General features: G+C 55.0%; 1 protein-coding gene across 3 annotated transcripts in view; it reads left to right on the top strand.

The window, feature by feature from the left end:
- The first annotated feature begins 1,200 nt into the window (after nucleotides 1-1,200).
- The window catches only part of LOC138764486 (otoancorin-like), a 72,968-nt gene continuing 48,058 nt past the window's right edge, over nucleotides 1,201-26,110 (top strand). For 2 of the 3 annotated variants that reach the window (XM_069940473.1, XM_069940471.1), the window contains exons 1-6: nucleotides 1,212-1,290; nucleotides 5,178-5,292; nucleotides 6,283-6,338; nucleotides 8,208-8,229; nucleotides 23,095-23,134; nucleotides 23,591-23,681. In XM_069940473.1, the coding sequence (XP_069796574.1) occupies nucleotides 5,238-5,292; nucleotides 6,283-6,338; nucleotides 8,208-8,229; nucleotides 23,095-23,134; nucleotides 23,591-23,681 (264 nt within the window). In that variant the 5' untranslated portion in view covers nucleotides 1,212-1,290; nucleotides 5,178-5,237. Of the gene's footprint in view, nucleotides 1,291-5,177; nucleotides 5,293-6,282; nucleotides 6,339-8,207; nucleotides 8,230-23,094; nucleotides 23,135-23,590; nucleotides 23,682-26,110 lie in introns of all 3 variants that reach the window. The other variant, XR_011358170.1, reaches the window with a different exon arrangement.

Below are 26,110 nucleotides of genomic sequence, written 5' to 3'. Positions count from 1 at the left end.
CTGTGTCCCATGCCCACTGGGGACGGAAGGCAGGGAGGACAACGCTGAGGCCGCCTTGTGGGTCCAGTGAATGTTGGGCAGTCCTGCGGCTTCCGCGGTATGTGAGATCCCGGACCTCAGGGTGGCAGCAAGAGCTACGTTCTCAGCCACGGGACCGAGTTGGCTGTTCAGACCCTCCAATGAGTTGCTCAAAGATGGGGGCTGGGGGAAGGGGACCAGTCAACCCCATCCTGTTGTTGCACAGGAATAGGAGGAGGCCATTTAGCCTCTTCCTTATTACAGAGGGATAGGAGGAGACTATTCAGCCCTTTCCTGTTGCTACACATGGATAGGAGGAGGCCATTCAGCCCCTTCTTTTTCAACAGGGATAGGCCATTCAGCCCTCTGTTGTGGGGTTAGGAGGAGGGGATTCAGCTCCTCCTCAATGTTACAGGGATAGGAAATAACTTTTCTGCCGCTCACTATTGTGGGGATAAGAAGAGGCCATTCAGCCCCTCACTCTTGTGTTACAGGGATAGATGGACAGTCAGCCCCTCTCTATTGTGGATATTGGAGGAAGCCAATCAGCCCCTCAGTGTTACACAGGGATAGGAGGCCATTCAGCCTCTCGATGGGATAGGATTAAGCCAGTCAGCCTCTCACTGTTATGCAGGGATAGGATGCCATTCAGCCCTACAGCCTATTACACCATTGCATTGAGATAATGGATGGTCTGCACACGGCATCCAATTATCCACGCTGGTTCCACGTGCTGTGACATTCTCCCCCCCCCCCCCCCCCCCCCCACCACCTAGTCTCACTGCAACCCAATTTTGGGCCAACCACACATCAACCAGGCTGACGTGAACCTAGTCTCACCCCACCACATGCATTCCTTCTCAAGCTTGGCAGGATTCTCAGCGTGGATCTTTTCTCTGCGATTGTCCATGTCATTTAATCACCATGATAAAACAAAGGCCAAACTCGGTGCATTTTCAGCATTATGTTTATTGAAACGTTTGCACCTCTCCCTGACACCCGAGTGTTTCCAGTATCCAAGCAGCAGGTGAAAGCAGACACCACTAGGACCCATTCGGTCACTAGGCCCATCTGAAAGGATTTAATCCGAGCTGAAGCCTTGCTGATGGAGCTGGATTCCAGCTGTTACCAGGGCAACGAGACCTGCCCACACTTGTCACCGATGGGATCTGCACGCCATTCAAGCCACCTGATGCAAGCAGCCCAAAATAAAAGAGGGCCATCGCACCTGGGACCTTTTGAGGAAAGCAGTCTCGCCAGTACCTACTGCAGGTGAGTAGGTGAAATCCAAGGCCAGGTTATGTGGCCAACTAGAAGTGCAGAGAGACTTCACTCTGTCTGATCCCGGGAGTGTGTGATGGGACGTGTGGAGGGAGCTTTGCTCTATGTCTGACACTGGGAGTGTGTAATGGGACGGTGCAGACGGAGCTTCAGTCTGTGTCTGACCCCGGGAGTGTGTGATGGGACGGTGCGGAGGGAGCTTCACTCTATGTCTGACCCCTGGAGTGTGTGATAGGACAGTGCGGAGGGAGCTTCACTCTATGTCCGACCCCGGGAGTGTGTGATGGGATGCAGTGAAGGGAGCTTCCCTCTATGTCTGACCCCGGGAATGTGCGATGGGACAATGCGGAGGGAGCTTCACTCTATGTCTGACTTCGGGAGTGTGTGATGGGATGCTGTGGAGGGAGCTTCACTCTATGTCTGACTCCAGGTGTGTGTAATGGGATGCTGTGGAGGGAGCTTCACTCTGTGCCTTACCAACATGTCTGTCCTTGGTCTCATCTGCTCCCAAACTGAGACCACCCGCAAATTGGAGGAACGACACCTCATCTTCCATCTGGGCACTCTCCAACCGGATGGGATAAACATCTGGTTTCTGTTAAACCCTGCCACCAACCCTTCTTCCTGTCATCTTTTCCCAGCTCTCTCTCTCTCTCTCTCTCTCTCTCTCTCTCTGCCTTTTTCCCTCTGTCTCCTTTCATGGAGCCAAAATAAATTGTCTCCTGTCCTCTTATCATATCCAATTGCCACCTTTTGTCTGTTAGTCTGTACTTCTACCCTATCCTTCGTCCCCCTTTCTACCCCCAGCCTTTAATTCAGACGCCTCTCTTTTTCCACCCACACCTTGAAGAAGGGCTCTGAAATGTTGGTAATACAAGGAGGGGGTGTTGTCGTTAACTAAAAACACAAAGGTATTTGATTTCAGGAAATAACAGGCAGAGTAATTCTGCACATTGTGCTCAAACTCCAAGTGAGATTAAGTCTTGACAGAGGTACAAGAGGAGGGTGGGGATGCAGGAGCAAGACAGCCCCTTTGCAGAGGGGGCATGAGGCAGGGGGGGTTTCGATCGATTTTCTGGTGGGGTTGGCAAAATTGGCTATTCACAGGTCAAGGATGTGGGTTTCAGTTTGGGAGTGCATGAGACCAAGGACAGATATGTTGGTCAGGCTCAGAGTGAAGCTCCCTCTGCACCGTCCCATCACACACACTCCTGGGGTCAGACCCAGAGTGAAGCTCCCTCCACACCACCCCATCACACAATCCCGGGGTCAGACACAGAGTGAAGCTCCCTCTCCACTGTCCCATAAATATGTCCGGGCCTGTCTGGTGTTGGAGCTGGAGCACGCGGTGTCTGCGGGGATGGTGGCAATGTTCCGGGAATGGTGGCCCCCCCCGGGGGATCGCGTGTGTGGTGGATGATGAAAATCGTGTTTTAATTTGACATGTAATACTCGTCTGAGTGCTACTGGTACCATGTAGCTCGGTGCTGCCTGTCGAATGGTCGGCGACTAAACCAGCTCACCCTCCAGGCTTGCCTGGGGCAGAGGGTGGCTAGACACACTGCGGGATGGGTGTCAAAGGACGGACGAACCCTCTCGCAGGGTCAGCGGCCGACTAGCAAACATCTGCCATGAAGCGCAGAAAGGGCATCCCTTGCATTGAAGCTTGGTCCGGCCATTCACCGCAACAGAACTCCTCCCCTTCCCCCCCAGCCACTGGATCTTGGAGGGGATGACAAGAGGACCTGTGCAATCCCCTACTCATCTGAAAACCATTCATGCACACGCTGTTCCTTTCTGAGGAGTGGGGTATTCTCATATCGAACCCCACACACTGTCTGAAAAGGATGGATATCCAGAAGAATATTGTGAAAGGTGGTCATGATTGCTGCTTCTCGTGGTTTTGTTGCCTCATGATTATGGTGGCTTTATGGTTTAGTTGTAGCCCTCTGTGTGTTTTGTAATGTTGTACTTGGAATAAAGCTTGTATGTTTATTAACAAAAGAGAGACCCTGTCCATGTGTATTGTAGGGACAAGGTAGTAACATCACCATTGGAAATGGGGACCCCAGGATAGTTGTCTAGCCAATCTGGGGCGTAGTTGCTGGGTGCACCATGGTAGGGGTTCCACACCTTGAAAGGTGACGGGCAGGCGGGTTGTATAAAAAGGGGGTGGGTGAGTCAGCCTACAGGACGGAGATTGGAAACTTGTGCCCCACCAACAACCTTACCCTGAATGTCATCGTCGACTTCAGGAAGGGAAAACCAGAGGTGGACGACCCAGTGATCAGTTGTGTGGGGGTGGGGGGGGGGTGGGAATCAGAGGTGGAGAGGGGAGAGGAAATTTTCTTTTTGAATATTTTATTTTTGAAATTATTATCACAGATAAGCAATTAAAAGTGAATCATTAATACATGTTCCAAATACAGTAAAACCTCGTTAGAATGCGGTAGTTGGGGTCCAAGATTTCATACCCGTGTTACAGCAGAGTTGCAGAACAGACGTATACATGTCATGATTCAGGAAGCAGGAAAACAGAATATTGTGACTCAAAATAAGACCTTTAAACTCCACATATTAACATACACATCTTGTAAATGAGTCATTTTTGAGTTTGTGGCTGTTCGCCACTGTGAGCCTGGCATCCGCAGACACCCACGCCGTAAGCGATTCCGCGGATTAACGAATCACGTTCTAACAAAGTTTCACTGTATGACCCCAATCGCCCCCACCAACAAAACCTCAAATGAAGAAGAAAAAAGGTGAAAAAGGAATAAAAGAAGGAAGCGGGAGAGAGAGAAGAAAGAGGAGAAAGAGAAAAAGAGAAGCTACGATCCAGATCTGAAATCCAATTCAACAAAGAAGAGGCCCAAGTATTTTTATCTAAATTTCAATAAAAGGAAGAAAGATAAATCTAATGTGTCTTATTTATTATTTATTCAACCCTACATTTTGTAAGTAAGGTTCCTGTACCTGCAAAAGCATCTATTTGTTCCTTAAGTTGTAAGTGATTTTTCTCCAGGGGAACACAACTATGCCTTTCAGTATTCCAATGGACTAGTTCCAAGAGAGAATCAGACTTCCAGGTAACTGCAATATCCTGGCCACTGCGGGGTGAGCACATTTCAGTTCTTGGGAGACACGATCTTGGAGGAGCGGCCACGCCAAAGGCACCGTGAAGAAAGTAGGTCAGCACCTCTACATCCTCAGGAGTTTGCGGAGGTTCGGTACAACGGGGCAGATTTCTACGGAGGTGTGGTGGAAAATGTGCTGCCCAGCTGCAGCATGGTCTGGTACAGGTGGGGGGGGGGGGCGACCACCAACACCCCCTGAGCGTAAAGCCTTGCAAAAGGCAGTGGGCACAACCTGGAACGTCACAGGCAAAACCATCCCCACCGTCGAGAACATCTACGGGAGAACACTGCTGTCAGAGGGTAGCAGATGCACACCCAGCACCTGCTCTGTTCTCGCTGCCGCCATAAGGAAAGAGGTATGGGTGCCACAAGGCTTGCACCTACAGGGTTCAGGGACAGCTGCTCCCCCTCCATCATCAGACTCCTCAATGATTTAAGGACTCTTACTTTGGCACTTTAATGATTTTTTTTCTCTCTCTGTATTGCACAGTCAGTTTGTTTGCATTTCATTATTTTTAAATGTGTACATTGTGTACAATTTTTTGTTGCACTGCCAATCAGTGGTAATTCTGCCTCGTCCACAGGAAAAAGAATCTCAGGGTTGTATGTGATGTCATATATGTACTCTGGCGATACATCTGTAAACTGAATCAGAAAGTGGCTGGGGTTGGCAGATTATAGTTGGCCTGTGTTTGTGGGCTGCAGGATAGACTCTTTATCAATGCCTCCATCCTGTTCACACAGTGGAAATACCAGCTTTTGGTTCACAAAAGCTAAGACAGAGAGGTGGCAACGGCGACCGTCATGTCCCAAATGACGAGATTCCTTTTGGTCCTGATGCTGTGCGGGCTGTGCTCGGGTAAGGACTGCACATGCAAGAACAAGCGAGTGAAGGAAGAGGGGGGTGGTTGGAGTGGGGGAAAGTGGCAGAGAGACGGGAGGGAGAGAAGGAAAGGAAATAGGTGATAGACTGGGAGAGGAAAGGAGAGACGGAGAAAACGGGAGAAAGAGTGGGCAGGGGCAGGGAAATGAATGGATGGAGGGGAGAATAACATTGACAGAGCGAGGGGAAAGGGTGGGGGAGATATGTAAAGAATAAGCGAGGGAGGAGGGATGGGAGAATGAGAATTAGACTGGGGAAGTGGGAGCGGATTAAGAGTGCAGGAGAGATGGAGAGAGTGAAAGGCAGAAACAAGAGAAGAGTGGGGAGTGACTGTCAAAGGCAGGAGAGAGTGAGAAAGATAGTGTGTGTGTGGGGGGGGGGCTCTGTGAATAAGTGTGCATGTGGCTCTGAGAGAGAGAGAGTGTGGGTGTGTGTGTGAGTGTGTATGAGAGTGTGTGTGAGAGCATATTAGAGTGTGTGTGCATGTGAGAATGTGTGTGAGAGTGTAAGTGTTTGTGGGAATATTTGTGTGTGTGAGTGTAAGAGTTTGTGGGAATGTTTGTGTGTACATGTGAGTGAGTGTGTGTGTGTGTGCTTGTGTGTGTGAGAGTGTGTGAAAGCACGCGCATGTGTGTGAAAAAGAGCACATGTGAAAAATAATTTGAATGAGTGTGTGTGAGAGAGAGGAGAGGAAGAAACAATTATCACCAACACAGAGGGGAGGGATGAGGAAGGATTAAGGTGCAGGGAGGGGCTGGGGTCATTGTCCATGAAGAGGGCCAGAAGGTCAGCGCTTGTCCCGTGCACAAGTAAATTCTCTGCCGTGCCAAGTGTGCTTTGGGGGATCTACAGAGGGCACAGAGGGGTCTGATACATTTGCAGCAATATTTCTGGGGAACAAAATGGTTGTAAATGTTGTCAGCCAGCAGAAAGGAATCAATGTTTTAATAACCTCTTTGCTCACAGCATATCCGGGAATCTTTCAGTCGCCAAAAATAGTGAATAAAATCGCAAAACTACTGGTAAGAATTTACATATTCCCCAACCTGGCAAAAACAAGCCAATAACACTGGACAACAATTTTTATCAAAAGGTTTTCTTCCTGAAAAAAAAAATTGGGGGATGATTCTCGACAACTTCAATCTCAACACAAAGATAATTTCATATTTACTGTAGGAAGTTGGGGAAACATTAATTTAACTTTTATTGAATTTATCATATTTAATTGCTCAACGACGCTGACACGTTTGTTCAACTGACCTAAAAATGTTTTGCCGCTGATTTTCGTTTGTACTCGGCATCTGATACCTCTCTTGTCAGTGTCCCACAATAGTCGGCCGACGTTGATGGATTCCAGTTGCCCTGATACCACTTTTCCATGGTTGCAAAGTCTTGGTGAAACCTTTCACCGTGTTCGTCACCAACCACACCAACATCAGCGGGGAAGACGCCCATGCGTGAACGCAGAAAATGAATTTTCAACGACATGTTGCATTTCGTGGATTTTGTCTGCTTGAAGTTCAATCTATATCCACGTCATGCACAGCATCTGTACGTAGCCCCCATCTACCCTGACTAAGCATGCCCAGGTCGAAGACAACATTCGAGCTTCATGCTTGGACTGACCCAAGTAGCTTGCTTTTTGAGCGATAAAATATGACGGGAAATCACAAAAATAGGTTACATCTGAAAAACGGTACGTGATAGGAGGGTTTTAAAGGTGGCTTTCATAATTAGCAGCCCAAAATCCATAAAATTCACCCAAAAATGTTCAGGAACCAAAGTCCTTTTCGTCCAGTGTTATTAATCAAGGCTTTTATAGTCTGAGTGAAGAGGATAAAGATGAGGTTAAATCTGCAGCGAGTTACTTGAGCGGGACGTGGCTAGTTAGGCTGGGTTATGGGATATTACAGGGAATATGCAATGAGAGATGCAAGACTGTGGGGGGAGGTTGGGGCAGTGGGATCAGTGTGGAGACTGATACAAGGGCTGTGGGGAGAGGGTGGGGTAGTGGGATCAGTGTGGGGACTGATACAAGGGCTGTGGGGGGAGGGTGAGGTAGTGGGATCAGTGTGGGGACTGATACAGGGCGGTGGGGAGAGGTTGGGGCAGTGGGATCAGTGTGGAGACTGATACAGGGCTGTGGGGGGAGGGTGGGGTAGTGGGATCAGTGTGGGGACTGATACAGGGCTGTGGGGGGAGGGTGGGGTAGTGGGATCAGTGTGGAGACTGATACAAGGGCTGTGGGGAGAGGGGGCAGTGGGATCAGTGTGGGGACTGATACAGGGCTGTGGGGGGAGGGTGGGGTAGTGGGATCAGTGTGGGGACTGATACAGGGCTGTAGGGAGAGGGGGCAGTGTGATCAGTGTGGGGACTGATACAGGGCTGTGGGGGGAGGGTGGGGTAGTGGGATCAGTGTGGGGACTGATACAGGGCTGTGGGGAGAGGGGGCAGTGGGATCAGTGTGGGGACTGATACAGGGCTGTGGGGGGAGGGTGGGGTAGTGGGATCAGTGTGGAGACTGATACAAGGGCTGTGGGGAGAGGTGGCAGTGGGATCAGTGTGGGGACTGATACAGGTGTGTGGGGAGAGAGGTGGCAGTGGGATGTGTGGGGACTGATACAGGGCTGTGGGGAGAGAGCAGGGAAGTGGGATCAGTGTGGGGACTGACACGGGGTCATGGGGAGAGTGAGGGGCAGTGGGATCAGTGTGGAGAATGATACAGGGACGTGGGGAGAGAGTGGGCTGTGGGATCAGTGTGGGGACTGAAATGGGGTCATGGGGAGAGAGCGGCGCAGTGGGATTGCCATGGGAATGCCGCCAGGGTTGAGGTGCATCCAGCTGGTTGGCATCTTGTGGTTTGCTAATAACTCCACTGTTCTCTTTTTCAGACTGAAGACTGTTTCAGCTCAGGCAAGTACACGTGAAAGAGCCACTGACCAATCCCTTACTTCCTGGTGTCTGAATCCAAATGATTCCATCTTAATACTGCAGTATTTAGATGAGTAATGTATCAGGGAGCTTTCCTGTACACTGAACCCCTGCTGTTGCTTCTCAGGAGATTGTATTGTCCCTTTGGCTGCTGAGGGAATGACTTTATTTGGTCTGGAGAGGGAATGTGTATGTTCAGGGTGTGCCGTAGGGAGTCATCGTGTTCCCAGTATGGTGTAGGGAAAATGCGCGTTCCCAGTGTGGTGTAGGGAGAATGCGCGTTCCCAGTGTGGTGTAGGGAGAATGCGAGTTCCCAGTGTGGTGTAGGGAGAATGCGCGTTCCCAGTGTGGTGTAGGGAGAATGCGTGTTCCCAATGTGGTGTAGGGAGAATGCGCGTTCCCGGTGTGGTGTAGGGAGCATGCACGTTCCCGGTGTGGAGTAGGGAGAATGCGCGTTCCCAGTGTGGTGTAGGGAGAATGCGAGTTCCCGGTGTGGTGTAGGGAGAATGCGCGTTCCCGGTGTGGTGTAGGGAGAATGCGCGTTCCGGGTGTGGTGTAGGGAGAATGCGTGTTCCCATGTGGTGAAGGGAGAATGCGGGTTCCCAGTGTGGTGTAGGGAGAATGCGTGTTCCCGGTGTGGTGTAGGGAGCATGCACGTTCCCAGTGTGGTGTAGGGAGCATGCACGTTCCCGGTGTGGTGTAGGGAGAATGCGCGTTCCCGGTGTGGTGTAGGGAGCATGCGCGTTCCCGGTGTGGTGTAGGGAGAATGCGCGTTCCCGGTGTGGTGTAGGGAGAATGCGCGATACCGGTGTGGTCTAGCGAGAATGCGCGTTCCTGGTGTGGTGTAGGGAGAATGCGCGTTCCCGGTGTGGTGTAGGGAGCATGCATGTTCCCGGTGTGGTGTAGGGAGAATGCGCGTTCCCGCTGTGGTGTAGGGAGAATGCGCGTTCCCGGTGTGGTGTAGGGTGAATGCGCGTTCCCAGTGTGGTGTAGGGAGAATGCGCGTTCCCGATGTGGTGTAGGGAGCATGCGCGTTCCCAATGTGGTGTAGGGAGAATGCGCGTTCCCGGTGTGGTGTAGGGAGAATGCGCGTTACCGGTGTGGTGTAGCGAGAATGCGCTTTCCTGGTGTGGTGTAGGGAGAATGCGCGTTCCCGGTGTGGTGTAGGGAGCATGCATGTTCCCGGTGTGGTGTAGGGAGAATGCGCGTTCCCGCTGTGGTGTAGGGAGAATGCGCGTTCCCGGTGTGGTGTAGGGTGAATGCGCGTTCCCAGTGTGGTGTAGGGAGAATGCGCGTTCCCGATGTGGTGTAGGGAGCATGCGCGTTCCCAATGTGGTGTAGGGAGAATGCGCGTTCCCGCTGTGGTGTAGGGAGAATGCGCATTCCCGGTGTGGTGTAGGGAGAATGAGTGTTCCCGGTGTGGTATAGGGAGAATGCGCGTTCCCGGTGTGGTGTAGGGAAAATGCGCGTTCCCGGTGTGGTGTAGGGAGAATGCGCGTTCCCGGTGTGGTGTAAGGAGAATGCGCGTTCCCGGTGTGGTGTAGGGAGCATGCGCGTTCCCGGTGTGGTGTAGGGAGAATGCGCGTTCCCGGTGTGGTGTAGGGAGCATGCGCGTTCCCGGTGTGGTGTAGGGAGAATGCGCGTTCCCGGTGTGGTGTAGGGAGAATGTGAGTTCCCGGTGTGGTGTAGGGAGAATGCGCGTTCCCGGTGTGGTGGAGGGAGAATGCGCGTTCCCGGTGTGGTGTAGGGAGAATGCGGGTTCCCAGTGTGGTGTAGGGAGAATGCGCATTCCCGGTGTGGTGTAGGGAGCATGCGCGTTCCCGGTGTGGTGTAGGGAGAATGCGCGTTCCCAGTGTGGTGTAGGGAGAATGAGCGTTCCCGGTGAGGTGTAGGGAGAATGCGCGTTACCGGTGTGGTGTAGGGAGAATGCGCGTTCCCGATGTGGTGTAGGGAGCATGCGCGTTCCCAATGTGGTGTAGGGAGAATGCGCGTTCCCGGTGTGGTGTAGGGAGAATGCGCGTTACCGGTGTGGTGTAGGGAGAATGCGAGTTCCCGGTGTGGTGTAGGGAGAATGCGCGTTCCCGGTGTGGTGGAGGGAGAATGCGCGTTCCCGGTGTGGTGTAGGGAGAATGCGGGTTCCCAGTGTGGTGTAGGGAGAATGCGCATTCCCGGTGTGGTGTAGGGAGCATGCGCGTTCCCGGTGTGGTGTAGGGAGAATGCGCGTTCCCAGTGTGGTGTAGGGAGAATGAGCGTTCCCGGTGAGGTGTAGGGAGAATGCGCGTTACCGGTGTGGTGTAGGGAGAATGCGCGTTCCTGGTGTGGTGTATGGAGAATGCGCGTTCCCGGTGTGGTGTAGGGAGCATGCGCGTTCCCGGTGTGGTGTAGGGAGAATGCGCGTTCCCAGTGTGGTGTAGGGAGAATGAGCGTTCCCGGTGAGGTGTAGGGAGAATGCGCGTTACCGGTGTGGTGTAGGGAGAATGCGCGTTCCCGATGTGGTGTAGGGAGCATGCGCGTTCCCAATGTGGTGTAGGGAGAATGCGCGTTCCCGGTGTGGTGTAGGGAGTATGCGCGTTCCCGGTGTGGTGTAGGGAGAATGCGAGTTCCCGGTGTGGTGTAGGGAGAATGCTCGTTCCCGGTGTGGTGGAGGGAGAATGCACGTTCCCGGTGTGGTGTAGGGAGAATGCGGGTTCCCAGTGTGGTGTAGGGAGAATGCGCATTCCCGGTGTGGTGTAGGGAGCATGCGCGTTCCCGGTGTGGTGTAGGGAGAATGCGCGTTCCCAGTGTGGTGTAGGGAGAATGAGCGTTCCCGGTGAGGTGTAGGGAGAATGCGCGTTACCGGTGTGGTGTAGGGAGAATGCGCGTTCCTGGTGTGGTGTATGGAGAATGCGCGTTCCCGGTGTGGTGTAGGGAGCATGCATGTTCCCGGTGTGGTGTAGGGAGAATGCGCGTTCCCGCTGTGGTGTAGGGAGAATGCGCATTCCCGGTGTGGTGTAGGGAGAATGCGCGTTCCCGGTGTGGTGTACGGAGCATGCACGTTCTTGGTGTGGTGTAGGGAGCATGCGCGTTCCCAGTGTGGTGTAGGGATCATGCATGTTCCCAGTGTGGTGTAGGGAGAATGCGCGTTCCCAGTGTGCTGTAGGGAGCATGCGCGTTCCCAGTGTGGTGTAGGGAGAATGCGCGTTCCCAGTGTGGTGTAGGGAACATGCACGTTCCCAGTGTGGTGTAGGGAGAATGTGTGTTCCCAGTGTGGTGTAGGGAGAATGCGCGTTCCCAGTGTGGTGTAGGGATCATGCACATTCCCAGTGTGGTGTAGGGAGAATGCGCGTTCCCGGTGTGGTGTAGGGATCATGTGCGTTCCCAGTGTGGTGTAGGGAGAATGCGCGTTCCCAGTGTGGTGTAGGGAGCATGCATGTTCCCGGTGTGGTGTAGGGAGAATGCGCGTTCCCGCTGTGGTGTAGGGAGAATGAGCGTTCCCGGTGTGGTGTAGGGTGAATGCGCGTTCCCAGTGTGGTGTAGGGAGAATGCGCGTTCCCGATGTGGTGTAGGGAGCATGCGCGTTCCCAATGTGGTGTAGGGAGAATGCGCGTTCCCGCTGTGGTGTAGGGAGAATGCGCATTCCCGGTGTGGTGTAGGGAGAATGAGTGTTCCCGGTGTGGTATAGGGAGAATGCGCGTTCCCGGTGTGGTGTAGGGAAAATGCGCGTTCCCGGTGTGGTGTAGGGAGAATGCGCGTTCCCGGTGTGGTGTAAGGAGAATGCGCGTTCCCGGTGTGGTGTAGGGAGCATGCGCGTTCCCGGTGTGGTGTAGGGAGAATGCGCGTTCCCGGTGTGGTGTAGGGAGCATGCGCGTTCCCGGTGTGGTGTAGGGAGAATGCGCGTTCCCGGTGTGGTGTAGGGAGAATGTGAGTTCCCGGTGTGGTGTAGGGAGAATGCGCGTTCCCGGTGTGGTGGAGGGAGAATGCGCGTTCCCGGTGTGGTGTAGGGAGAATGCGGGTTCCCAGTGTGGTGTAGGGAGAATGCGCATTCCCGGTGTGGTGTAGGGAGCATGCGCGTTCCCGGTGTGGTGTAGGGAGAATGCGCGTTCCCAGTGTGGTGTAGGGAGAATGAGCGTTCCCGGTGAGGTGTAGGGAGAATGCGCGTTACCGGTGTGGTGTAGGGAGAATGCGCGTTCCCGATGTGGTGTAGGGAGCATGCGCGTTCCCAATGTGGTGTAGGGAGAATGCGCGTTCCCGGTGTGGTGTAGGGAGAATGCGCGTTCCCGCTGTGGTGTAGGGAGAATGCGCGTTCCCGGTGTGGTGTAGGGTGAATGCGCGTTCCCAGTGTGGTGTAGGGAGAATGCGCGTTCCCGATGTGGTGTAGGGAGCATGCGCGTTCCCAATGTGGTGTAGGGAGAATGCGCGTTCCCGGTGTGGTGTAGGGAGAATGCGCGTTACCGGTGTGGTGTAGCGAGAATGCGCTTTCCTGGTGTGGTGTAGGGAGAATGCGCGTTCCCGGTGTGGTGTAGGGAGCATGCATGTTCCCGGTGTGGTGTAGGGAGAATGCGCGTTCCCGCTGTGGTGTAGGGAGAATGCGCGTTCCCGGTGTGGTGTAGGGTGAATGCGCGTTCCCAGTGTGGTGTAGGGAGAATGCGCGTTCCCGATGTGGTGTAGGGAGCATGCGCGTTCCCAATGTGGTGTAGGGAGAATGCGCGTTCCCGCTGTGGTGTAGGGAGAATGCGCATTCCCGGTGTGGTGTAGGGAGAATGAGTGTTCCCGGTGTGGTATAGGGAGAATGCGCGTTCCCGGTGTGGTGTAGGGAAAATGCGCGTTCCCGGTGTGGTGTAGGGAGAATGCGCGTTCCCGGTGTGGTGTAAGGAGAATGCGCGTTCCCGGTGTGGTGTAGGGAGCATGCGCGTTCCCGGTGTGGTGTAGGGAGAATGCGCGTTCCCGGTGTGGTGTAGGGAGCATGCGCGTTCCCGGTGTGGTGTAGGGAGAATGCGCGTTCCCGGTGTGGTGTAGGGAGAATGTGAGTTCCCGGTGTGGTGTAGGGAGAATGCGCGTTCCCGGTGTGGTGGAGGGAGAATGCGCGTTCCCGGTGTGGTGTAGGGAGAATGCGGGTTCCCAGTGTGGTGTAGGGAGAATGCGCATTCCCGGTGTGGTGTAGGGAGCATGCGCGTTCCCGGTGTGGTGTAGGGAGAATGCGCGTTCCCAGTGTGGTGTAGGGAGAATGAGCGTTCCCGGTGAGGTGTAGGGAGAATGCGCGTTACCGGTGTGGTGTAGGGAGAATGCGCGTTCCCGATGTGGTGTAGGGAGCATGCGCGTTCCCAATGTGGTGTAGGGAGAATGCGCGTTCCCGGTGTGGTGTAGGGAGAATGCGCGTTACCGGTGTGGTGTAGGGAGAATGCGAGTTCCCGGTGTGGTGTAGGGAGAATGCGCGTTCCCGGTGTGGTGGAGGGAGAATGCGCGTTCCCGGTGTGGTGTAGGGAGAATGCGGGTTCCCAGTGTGGTGTAGGGAGAATGCGCATTCCCGGTGTGGTGTAGGGAGCATGCGCCTTCCCGGTGTGGTGTAGGGAGAATGCGCGTTCCCAGTGTGGTGTAGGGAGAATGAGCGTTCCCGGTGAGGTGTAGGGAGAATGCGCGTTACCGGTGTGGTGTAGGGAGAATGCGCGTTCCTGGTGTGGTGTATGGAGAATGCGCGTTCCCGGTGTGGTGTAGGGAGCATGCGCGTTCCCGGTGTGGTGTAGGGAGAATGCGCGTTCCCAGTGTGGTGTAGGGAGAATGAGCGTTCCCGGTGAGGTGTAGGGAGAATGCGCGTTACCGGTGTGGTGTAGGGAGAATGCGCGTTCCCGATGTGGTGTAGGGAGCATGCGCGTTCCCAATGTGGTGTAGGGAGAATGCGCGTTCCCGGTGTGGTGTAGGGAGTATGCGCGTTCCCGGTGTGGTGTAGGGAGAATGCGAGTTCCCGGTGTGGTGTAGCGAGAATGCGCGTTCCTGGTGTGGTGTAGGGAGAATGCGCGTTCCCGGTGTGGTGTAGGGAGCATGCATGCTCCCGGTGTGGTGTAGGGAGAATGCGCGTTCCCGCTGTGGTGTAGGGAGAATGCGCGTTCCCGGTGTGGTGTAGGGTGAATGCGCATTCCCAGTGTGGTGTAGGGAGAATGCGCGTTCCCGATGTGGTGTAGGGAGCATGCGCGTTCCCAATGTGGTGTAGGGAGAATGCGCGTTCCCGCTGTGGTGTAGGGAGAATGCGCATTCCCGGTGTGGTGTAGGGAGAATGAGTGTTCCCGGTGTGGTATAGGGAGAATGCGCGTTCCCAGTGTGGTGTAGGGAAAATGCGCGTTCCCGGTGTGGTGTAGGGAGAATGCACGTTCCCGGTGTGGTGTAAGGAGAATGCGCGTTCCCGGTGTGGTGTAGGGAGCATGCACGTTCCCGGTGTGGTGTAGGGAGAATGCGCGTTCCCGGTGTGGTGTAGGGAGCATGCGCGTTCCCGGTGTGGTGTAGGGAGAATGCGCGTTCCCGGTGTGGTGTAGGGAGAATGCGAGTTCCCGGTGTGGTGTAGGGAGAATGCGCGTTCCCGGTGTGGTGGAGGGAGAATGCGCGTTCCCGGTGTGGTGTAGGGAGATTGCGGGTTCCCAGTGTGGTGTAGGGAGAATGCGCATTCCCGGTGTGGTGTAGGGAGCATGCGCGTTCCCGGTGTGGTGTAGGGAGAATGCGTGTTCCCAGTGTGGTGTAGGGAGAATGAGCGTTCCCGGTGAGGTGTAGGGAGAATGCGCGTTACCGGTGTGGTTTAGGGAGAATGCGCGTTCCTGGTGTGGTGTATGGAGAATGCGCGTTCCCGGTGTGGTGTAGGGAGCATGCATGTTCCCGGTGTGGTGTAGGGAGAATGCGCGTTCCCGCTGTGGTGTAGGGAGAATGCGCATTCCCGGTGTGGTGTAGGGAGAATGCGCGTTCCCGGTGTGGTGTAGGGAGCATGCACGTTCTTGGTGTGGTGTAGGGAGCATGCGCGTTCCCAGTGTGGTGTAGGGATCATGCATGTTCCCAGTGTGGTGTAGGGAGAATGCGCGTTCCCAGTGTGCTGTAGGGAGCATGCGCGTTCCCAGTGTGGTGTAGGGAGAATGCGCGTTCCCAGTGTGGTGTAGGGAACATGCACGTTCCCAGTGTGGTGTAGGGAGAATGCGCGTTCCCAGTGTGGTGTAGGGAGAATGCGCGTTCCCAGTGTGGTGTAGGGATCATGCACATTCCCAGTGTGGTGTAGGGAGAATGCGCGTTCCCGGTGTGGTGTAGGGAGCATGCACGTTTCCAGTGTGGTGTAGGGAGAATGCGCGTTCCCGGTGTGGTGTAGGGATCATGTGTGTTCCCAGTGTGGTGTAGGGAGAATGCGCGTTCCCAGTGTGGTGTAGGGATCATGCACGTTCCCAGTGTGGTGTAGGGAGAATGTGCGTTCTCGGTGTGCTGTAGGGAGCATGCACGTTCCCAGTGTGGTGTAGGGAGAATGCGCGTTCCCGGTGTGGTGTAGGGATCATGTGCGTTCCCAGTGTGGTGTAGGGAGAATGCGCGTTCCCAGTGTGGTGTAGGGATCATGCACGTTCCCAGTGTGGTGTAGGGAGAATGTGCGTTCTCGGTGTGCTGTAGGGAGCATGCGCGTTCCCAGTGTGGTGTAGGGAGAATGCGCGTTCCTGGTGTGGTGTAGGGAGCATGCATGTTCCCAGTGTGGTGTAGGGAGAATGCGCGTTCCAGGTGTGGTGTAGGGATCATACGCGTTCCCAGTGTGGTGTAGGGATAATGCGCGTTCCCAGTGTGGTGTAGGGATAATGCGCGTTCCCGGTGTGGTGTAGGGAGAATGCGCGTTCCTGGTGTGGTGTTGGGAGCATGCGCGTTCCCAGTGTGGTGTAGGGATAATGCGCGTTCCCAGTGTGGTGTAGGGAGAATGCGCGTTCCCAGTGTGGTGTAGGAAGAATGCGCGTTCCCAGTGTGGTGTAGGGAGAATGCGCATACCCGGTGTGGTGTAGGGAGAATGCGCATTCCCAGTGTGGTGTAGGGAGAATGCGCGTTCCCAGTGTGGTGTAGGGAGAATGCGCATTCCCAATGTGGTGTAGGGAGAATGCGCGTTCCCGGTGTGGTGTAGGGAACATGCATGTTCCCGGTGTGGTGTAGGGAGAATGCGCGTTCCCGGTGTGGTGTAGGGAGCATGCGCGTTCCCAGTGTGGTGTAGGGATAATGCGCGTTCCCCGTGTGGTGTAGGGAGAATGCGCGTTCCCGGTGTGGTGTAGGGAGAATGCGCATTCCCAGTGTGGTGTAGGGAGAATGCGCATTCCCAGTGTGGTGTAGGGAGCATGCATGTTCCCGGTGTGGTGTAGGGAGAATGCGCGTTCCCGCTGTGGTGTAGGGAGAATGCGCGTTCCCGGTGTGGTGTAGGGTGAATCCGCGTTCCCAGTGTGGTGTAGGGAGAATGCGCGTTCCCGATGTGGTGTAGGGAGCATGCGCGTTCCCAATGTGGTGTAGGGAGAATGCGCGTTCCCGCTGTGGTGTAGGGAGAATGCGCATTCCCGGTGTGGTGTAGGGAGAATGAGTGTTCCCGGTGTGGTATAGGGAGAATGCGCGTTCCCGGTGTGGTGTAGGGAAAATGCGCGTTCCCGGTGTGGTGTAGGGAGAATGCGCGTTCCCGGTGTGGTGTAAGGAGAATGCGCGTTCCCGGTGTGGTGTAGGGAGCATGCGCGTTCCCGGTGTGGTGTAGGGAGAATGCGCGTTCCCGGTGTGGTGTAGGGAGCATGCGCGTTCCCGGTGTGGTGTAGGGAGAATGCGCGTTCCCGGTGTGGTGTAGGGAGAATGCGAGTTCCCGGTGTGGTGTAGGGAGAATGCGCGTTCCCGGTGTGGTGGAGGGAGAATGCGCGTTCCCGGTGTGGTGTAGGGAGAATGCGGGTTCCCAGTGTGGTGTAGGGAGAATGCGCATTCCCGGTTTGGTGTAGGGAGCATGCGCGTTCCCGGTGTGGTGTAGGGAGAATGCGCGTTCCCAGTGTGGTGTAGGGAGAATGAGCGTTCCCGGTGAGGTGTAGGGAGAATGCGCGTTACCGGTGTGGTGTAGGGAGAATGCGCGTTCCTGGTGTGGTGTATGGAGAATGCGCGTTCCCGTTGTGGTGTAGGGAGCATGCATGTTCCCGGTGTGGTGTAGGGAGAATGCGCGTTCCCGCTGTGGTGTAGGGAGAATGCGCATTCCCGGTGTGGTGTAGGGAGAATGCGCGTTCCCGGTGTGGTGTAGGGAGCATGCACGTTCTTGGTGTGGTGTAGGGAGCATGCGCGTTCCCAGTGTGGTGTAGGGATCATGCATGTTCCCAGTGTGGTGTAGGGAGAATGCGCGTTCCCAGTGTGCTGTAGGGAGCATGCGCGTTCCCAGTGTGGTGTAGGGAGAATGCGCGTTCCCAGTGTGGTGTAGGGAACATGCACGTTCCCAGTGTGGTGTAGGGAGAATGCGCGTTCCCAGTGTGGTGTAGGGAGAATGCGCGTTCCCAGTGTGGTGTAGGGATCATGCACATTCCCAGTGTGGTGTAGGGAGAATGCGCGTTCCCGGTGTGGTGTAGGGAACATGCACGTTTCCAGTGTGGTGTAGGGAGAATGCGCGTTCCCGGTGTGGTGTAGGGATCATGTGCGTTCCCAGTGTGGTGTAGGGAGAATGCGCGTTCCCAGTGTGGTGTAGGGATCATGCACATTCCCAGTGTGGTGTAGGGAGAATGCGCGTTCCCGGTGTGGTGTAGGGAGCATGCGCGTTCCCGGTGTGGTGTAGGGAGAATGCGCGTTCCCAGTGTGGTGTAGGGAGAATGCGCGATACCGGTGTGGTGTAGCGAGAATGCGCGTTCCTGGTGTGGTGTAGGGAGAATGCGCGTTCCCGGTGTGGTGTAGGGAGCATGCATGTTTCCGGTGTGGTGTAGGGAGAATGCTCATTCCCGCTTTGGTGTAGGGAGAATGCGCGTTCCCGGTGTGGTGTAGGGTGAATGCACGTTCCCAGTGTGGTGTAGGGAGAATGCGCGTTCCCGATGTGGTGTAGGGAGCATGCGCGTTCCCAATGTGGTGTAGGGAGAATGCGCGTTCCCGCTGTGGTGTAGGGAGAATGCGCGTTCCCGGTGTGGTGTAGGGAGAATGCGCGTTCCCGGTGTGGTATAGGGAGAATGCGCGTTCCCGGTGTGGTGTAGGGAAAATGCGCGTTCCCGGTGTGGTGTAGGGAGAATGCGCGTTCCCGGTGTGGTGTAAGGAGAATGCGCGTTCCCGGTGTGGTGTAGGGATCATGCGCGTTCCCGGTGTGGTGTAGGGAGAATGCGCGTTCCCGGTGTGGTGTAGGGAGCATGCGCGTTCCCGGTGTGGTGTAGGGAGAATGTGCGTTCCCGGTGTGGTGTAGGGAGAATGCGAGTTCCCGGTGTGGTGTAGGGAGAATGCGCGTTCCCGGTGTGGTGTAGGGAGAATGCGCGTTCCCGGTGTGGTGTAGGGAGAATGCGGGTTCCCAGTGTGGTGTAGGGAGCATGCGCGTTCCCGGTGTGGTGTAGGGAGAATGCGCGTTACCGGTGTGGTGTAGCGAGAATGCGCGTTCCTGGTGTGGTGTAGGGAGAATGCGCGTTCCCGGTGTGGTGTAGGGAGCATGCATGTTCCCGGTGTGGTGTAGGGAGAATGCGCGTTCCCGCTGTGGTGTAGGGAGAATGCGCGTTCCCGGTGTGGTGTAGGGTGAATGCGCATTCCCAGTGTGGTGTAGGGAGAATGCGCGTTCCCGATGTGGTGTAGGGAGCATGCGCGTTCCCAATGTGGTGTAGGGAGAATGCGCGTTCCCGGTGTGGTGTAGGGAGAATGCGCGTTACCGGTGTGGTGTAGCGAGAATGCGCGTTCCTGGTGTGGTGTAGGGAGAATGCGCGTTCCCGGTGTGGTGTAGGGAGCATGCATGCTCCCGGTGTGGTGTAGGGAGAATGCGCGTTCCCGCTGTGGTGTAGGGAGAATGCGCGTTCCCGGTGTGGTGTAGGGTGAATGCGCATTCCCAGTGTGGTGTAGGGAGAATGCGCGTTCCCGATGTGGTGTAGGGAGCATGCGCGTTCCCAATGTGGTGTAGGGAGAATGCGCGTTCCCGCTGTGGTGTAGGGAGAATGCGCATTCCCGGTGTGGTGTAGGGAGAATGAGTGTTCCCGGTGTGGTATAGGGAGAATGCGCGTTCCCAGTGTGGTGTAGGGAAAATGCGCGTTCCCGGTGTGGTGTAGGGAGAATGCACGTTCCCGGTGTGGTGTAAGGAGAATGCGCGTTCCCGGTGTGGTGTAGGGAGCATGCACGTTCCCGGTGTGGTGTAGGGAGAATGCGCGTTCCCGGTGTGGTGTAGGGAGCATGCGCGTTCCCGGTGTGGTGTAGGGAGAATGCGCGTTCCCGGTGTGGTGTAGGGAGAATGCGAGTTCCCGGTGTGGTGTAGGGAGAATGCGCGTTCCCGGTGTGGTGGAGGGAGAATGCGCGTTCCCGGTGTGGTGTAGGGAGATTGCGGGTTCCCAGTGTGGTGTAGGGAGAATGCGCATTCCCGGTGTGGTGTAGGGAGCATGCGCGTTCCCGGTGTGGTGTAGGGAGATTGCGTGTTCCCAGTGTGGTGTAGGGAGAATGAGCGTTCCCGGTGAGGTGTAGGGAGAATGCGCGTTACCGGTGTGGTTTAGGGAGAATGCGCGTTCCTGGTGTGGTGTATGGAGAATGCGCGTTCCCGGTGTGGTGTAGGGAGCATGCATGTTCCCGGTGTGGTGTAGGGAGAATGCGCGTTCCCGCTGTGGTGTAGGGAGAATGCGCATTCCCGGTGTGGTGTAGGGAGAATGCGCGTTCCCGGTGTGGTGTAGGGAGCATGCACGTTCTTGGTGTGGTGTAGGGAGCATGCGCGTTCCCAGTGTGGTGTAGGGATCATGCATGTTCCCAGTGTGGTGTAGGGAGAATGCGCGTTCCCAGTGTGCTGTAGGGAGCATGCGCGTTCCCAGTGTGGTGTAGGGAGAATGCGCGTTCCCAGTGTGGTGTAGGGAACATGCACGTTCCCAGTGTGGTGTAGGGAGAATGCGCATTCCCAGTGTGGTGTAGGGAGAATGCGCGTTCCCAGTGTGGTGTAGGGATCATGCACATTCCCAGTGTGGTGTAGGGAGAATGCGCGTTCCCGGTGTGGTGTAGGGAGCATGCACGTTTCCAGTGTGGTGTAGGGAGAATGCGCGTTCCCGGTGTGGTGTAGGGATCATGTGCGTTCCCAGTGTGGTGTAGGGAGAATGCGCGTTCCCAGTGTGGTGTAGGGATCATGCACGTTCCCAGTGTGGTGTAGGGAGAATGTGCGTTCTCGGTGTGCTGTAGGGAGCATGCACGTTCCCAGTGTGGTGTAGGGAGAATGCGCGTTCCCGGTGTGGTGTAGGGATCATGTGCGTTCCCAGTGTGGTGTAGGGAGAATGCGCGTTCCCAGTGTGGTGTAGGGATCATGCACGTTCCCAGTGTGGTGTAGGGAGAATGTGCGTTCTCGGTGTGCTGTAGGGAGCATGCGCGTTCCCAGTGTGGTGTAGGGAGAATGCGCATTCCTGGTGTGGTGTAGGGAGCATGCATGTTCCCAGTGTGGTGTAGGGAGAATGCGCGTTCCAGGTGTGGTGTAGGGATCATACGCGTTCCCAGTGTGGTGTAGGGATAATGCGCGTTCCCAGTGTGGTGTAGGGATAATGCGCGTTCCCGGTGTGGTGTAGGGAGAATGCGCGTTCCTGGTGTGGTGTTGGGAGCATGCGCGTTCCCAGTGTGGTGTAGGGATAATGCGCGTTCCCAGTGTGGTGTAGGGAGAATGCGCGTTCCCAGTGTGGTGTAGGAAGAATGCGCGTTCCCAGTGTGGTGTAGGGAGAATGCGCATACCCGGTGTGGTGTAGGGAGAATGCGCATTCCCAGTGTGGTGTAGGGAGAATGCGCGTTCCCAGTGTGGTGTAGGGAGAATGCGCATTCCCAATGTGGTGTAGGGAGAATGCGCGTTCCCGGTGTGGTGTAGGGAACATGCATGTTCCCGGTGTGGTGTAGGGAGAATGCGCGTTCCCGGTGTGGTGTAGGGAGCATGCGCGTTCCCAGTGTGGTGTAGGGATAATGCGCGTTCCCCGTGTGGTGTAGGGAGAATGCGCGTTCCCGGTGTGGTGTAGGGAGAATGCGCATTCCCAGTGTGGTGTAGGGAGAATGCGCATTCCCAGTGTGGTGTAGGGAGAATGCGCGTTCCCGGTGTGGTGTAGGGAACATGCATGTTCCCGGTGTAGGGAGAATGCGCGTTCCCGGTGTGGTGTAGGTAGCATGCGCTTTCCCAGTGTGGTGTAGGGATAATGCGCGTTCCCAGTGTGGTGTAGGGAGAATGCGCGTTCCCGGTGTGGTGTAGGAAGAATGCGCGTTCCCGGTGTGGTGAAGGGAGAATGCGCGTTCCCGGTGTGGTGTAGGGAGCATGCACGTTCCCGTTGTGGTGTAGGGAGAATGCGCGTTCCCACTGTGGTGTAGGGAGAATGCGTGTTCCCGGTGTGGTGTAGGGAGAATGCGCGTTCCCAGTGTGGTGTAGGGAGAACGCGCGTTCCCGGTGTGGTGTAGGGAGCATGCGCGTTCCCAGTGTGGTGTAGGGAGAATGTGCGTTCCCAGTGTGGTGTAGGCAGCATGCGCGTTCCCAGTGTGGTGTAGGGAGAATGTGCGTTCCCTGTGTGGTGTAGGAAGAATGCGCGTTCCCGGTGTGGTGTAGGGATAATGCGCGTTCCCAGTGTGGTGTAGGGAGAATGCGCGTTCCCGGTGTGGTGTAGGGAGAATGCGCATTCCCAGTGTGGTGTAGGGAGAATGCGCATTCCCAGTGTGGTGTAGGGAGAATGCGCGTTCCCGGTGTGGTGTAGGGAACATGCATGTTGCCGGTGTAGGGAGAATGCGCGTTCCCGGTGTGGTGTAGGGAGCATGCGCGTTCCCAGTGTGGTGTAGGGATAATGCGCGTTCCCAGTGTGGTGTAGGGAGAATGCGCGTTCCCGGTGTGGTGTAGGAAGAATGCGCGTTCCCGGTGTGGTGTAGGGAGAATGCGCGTTCCCGGTGTGGTGTAGGGAGCATGCACGTTCTCGGTGTGGTGTAGGGAGAATGCGCGTTCCCACTGTGGTGTAGGGAGAATGCGTGTTCCCGGTGTGGTGTAGGGAGAATGCGCGTTCCCAGTGTGGTGTAGGGAGAACGCGCATTCCCGGTGTGGTGTAGGGAGCATGCGCGTTCCCAGTGTGGTGTAGGGAGAATGCGCGTTCCCAGTGTGGTGTAGGCAGCATGCGCGTTCCCAGTGTGGTGTAGGGAGAATGTGCGTTCCCGGTGTGGTGTAGGGAGAATGCGCGTTCCCGGTGTGGTGTAGGGAGCATGCACATTCCCGGTGTGGTGTAGGGATCATGCGCGTTCCCAGTGTGGTGTAGGGAGAATGCGCGTTCCTGGTGTGGTGTAGGCAGCATGCACGTTCCCAGTGTGGTGTAGGGAGAATGCGCGTTCCCAATGTGGTGTAGGGAGAATGCGCGTTCCTTGTGTTGTGTAGGGAGAATGCGCGTTCCCGGTGTGGTGTAGGGAGAATGCGGGTTCCCAGTGTGGTGTAGGGAGAATGTGCATTCCCAGTGTGGTGTAGGGAGAATGCGCGTTCCCAGTGTGGTGTAGGGAGAATGCGCGTTCCCGGTGTGGTGTAGAGAGTCTTCGGGTTCCCGGTGTGGTGTAGGGAGTCTGCGCATTTCTGGTGTGGTTTAGGGAGCATAAACATTCCTGGCACGATGCACGCCATTTGTGTGATCCGGGGGGGGGGGGTGGGTGAGGTGGGTGGGGATGCAGATTATGGCCACATCCACGGTCTCCCCATTCTGATGGCTTCCTGACTGACCTGTTCCTCTCCTACAGATGTTGAAAGCTCCGAAGGATTCACAGAATTTCTCCAGCGGTGAATATGCGATTGGAACCTAACAGGCAAAACCCGGCATGATCCATATATTCCCACGAGGCCCTTCACCAACACCCCCCCCATGGCACACCTACCCCGTACCAGTTCACACCCACTGCACACCTACCCCCATCCCCATTCACACCCACTGCACACCTACCCCCGTCCCCATTCACACCCACTGCACACCTACCCCCTTCCCTGTTCACACCCACAGCACACCTACCCCCTTCCCCGTTCACATCCACTGCACACCTACCCCCGTCCCCATTCACACCCACTGCACACCTACCCACTTCCCTGTTCACACCCACAGCACACCTACCCCCTTCCCCGTTCACATCCACTGCACACCTACCCCCGTCCCCAGTCTCACCCACTACACCAGCCCCCGCACTGAGACAGGAGTGTGTTTGTCTCCATCGCTGCTGATCACGTATCCTCTTCTCTCCCAAGTGTTGACGAGAAACTGAGGAACATGATGATGGAAATGATGAACAAAACCTACAGCAACTTCAGCAACTCCTCGACCATGCGATTCCCGCAGGTAATTCCCCAGCATTTCAACCCCTCAACTTGGCAGTCCTACCTTTGCTCATTCTTTGACGAAGGGCTCAGCACCGAGCTGTCGGTTACCCTTTTACCTCCTCGAGATGCTCCGTGACCTTGCTGAGTTTCTCCTGCACGTCTTTGTTATGCATCGGTGACACCAGCGCAGAATCACAGAATAAGTGTACGGGAGGGAGATCAGCCAGAGAGAAAGAATCCCCACGAAACTGTCTTCATTGAGTTTTGTTGTGCGAGGTAGTGGGTTCGGAAAATATGTCAAGGGAGAGCTTGTCTCCCGAGATGGAGGCAGAGTTCGAGATTCCTCTGCCTCCATTTCAGGAGATGTGCGTTCCACCTAAATATTTTACAAGCCCACTATCTCCCGCAATTAAACTTCTCCAAAGGGTGATAGGTCAGGTAGCACCATAACAGCAGCCTTGCACTCGGGGGTAAAACACGGAAATCTGCAGACACCACGATCGACGTAAAAGCAACGCTGGTGAAACTCAGCAGGTCAAGCAGAGCAAAGGTAAAGATATAGAACCGACGTTTCAGGCTTGAGCCCTTCATCAAGGTGTGAGGAAAATGTCAGTAGGCTTCCAAACAAAATAAAATGGGGGGTGGGCCTAGTCTTTTGTTCGGAGGCTTGCTGACATTTTTTCCATACTGTGACGAAGGGCTCCAGTCCGAAACGTCAGTTATGTATTTTTACCTTTGCTCTATAAAGAACATCGGCAAAGCTAAGGAGCTGATTGTGGACTTCAGGAGCGTACAAAACATTTGAGACATAACGGGAGTGTGGGTTAATTGAGTGTAAATTTGGCGGCATGGACACATGGACCAAAATGGGCTGTTAGCGCGCTGTATGTCTAAAGCAGTGGTTCTCAACTTTTCTCTTTCCACTCACTCACCACCTTTAGTCATCCCTCGGCCATCGGGGCTCTGTGATTAGTAAGGGTTGGATGAGGGTGGGAAGGGAAGGTTGAGAATCACTGCTGAAGACCCAATTGTTACTGAAATATTTTGCTTGAGAAAAATTGTCATTGGCCCATTTCCTTTGGAGTTATGAAACAGTGCACATAACGAGTCAATTAGGGACAGTTAAAACAGTGGATTTCAAACATTTTCTTTCCACCCACATCCCACCTTAAGCAATTCCTTACAGAGCACCGATGGCTTAGGGAATACTTAAAGTGGGATGTGAGTGGAAAGAAAAAGGTTGAGAACCACCCAGGCCATGCCCTCTTCACTCTGCTACCATCGGGAAGGAGGAGACAAGCACTCAGCAGCACAAGGACGGCTTCTTCTCCTCCACCATCATAAATTGAGTTACAGGGAAAGGTTAAACAGGTTAGGTCTTTATTCCCAAGAGAGTAGAAGAATGAAGGAAGATTTGATATTTAAAACTATGAGGGGTATAGACAGATAGGCTTTTTCCACTGAGGGTGGGTGCGATACAAACTGGAGGACATGGGTTAAGGGAGAAAGGAGAAAAATTTAGGGGGAACTTCTTCAAGCAGAGAGCAGTGGGAGTGTGCCAGCTGAAGTGACGAATTCGGACTCAAGTTTTAACATTGAAGAAGAATTTGGACAGGGACATGGATGGGAGGGGTATGGAGAGGTATGGATTGGGTGCAGGTCAGTGGGACTTGGCAGAAAAATGGTTTGGCACAGACTAGAAGGGCTGAAGGTCCTGTTTTTGTGCTGTGATGTTCTGTGGTTCTGTCCGAATGGATAATGACCCACAGAGACTAGCTCGTTTTCTTTTCTTTTTCCACGAATGTATTTATTTAAAAATGTAATTGAATGCAATATTTTCACCTGTGGTGCAGCCTCAAAACAACAAATTTCGTGATGTTTGTGACAATAAATTCGGATTCTTAATTCCCCCACCGATGATTACCCGTGCGTTAACAGGGGATCTCCGGGACTTTTCACACCCTCTAGGGTGTCTTCAACCTCCCACCACCAGCCCATGCTGGAGCGACCGGGGGTTTCGCCAAGTTGTCAGCTGCTTGGAACTGCGGTGAAGGGGGGGGGGGGGGGGGTGGGGGATACGAAACTTGGCAATATCATCTTCTGGAGAATCCAGGTGGAACGCGAGGGCGGTGGGTGAGGGGGAGGGGGTAGAGAGAGGAATGAAGAGGAGAGAACAGGGTGAGGGGCAGCCCAGTTATAGCGCCAGTGATCAGGACTGAGGTTCGAACCCCACGTTTCTGTAAGGAGTTTGTACAATCTCCCCATGCCTGTGTGGGTTTCTTTCGGGTGGTCCGGTTCCTTCCCACCATCCCAAACATACCGGGGTCTGTGGGTTAATTGAGTGTTATTGGCCGGCACAGACTCATGGGCTGAAATGGACTATTACCGTTCTCTAGGTCTAAATTTAAAATTTAAAAAAATTTAACAGAGGACAACCTGGTCAAAATG

Source organism: Narcine bancroftii, chromosome 5 (assembly GCF_036971445.1).
Source record: "Narcine bancroftii isolate sNarBan1 chromosome 5, sNarBan1.hap1, whole genome shotgun sequence".
Taxonomy (NCBI): domain Eukaryota; kingdom Metazoa; phylum Chordata; class Chondrichthyes; order Torpediniformes; family Narcinidae; genus Narcine; species Narcine bancroftii.
The sequence above is the reverse complement of the archived record's forward strand: the minus strand, read 5'-3'. Positions and strand labels throughout refer to the sequence as shown.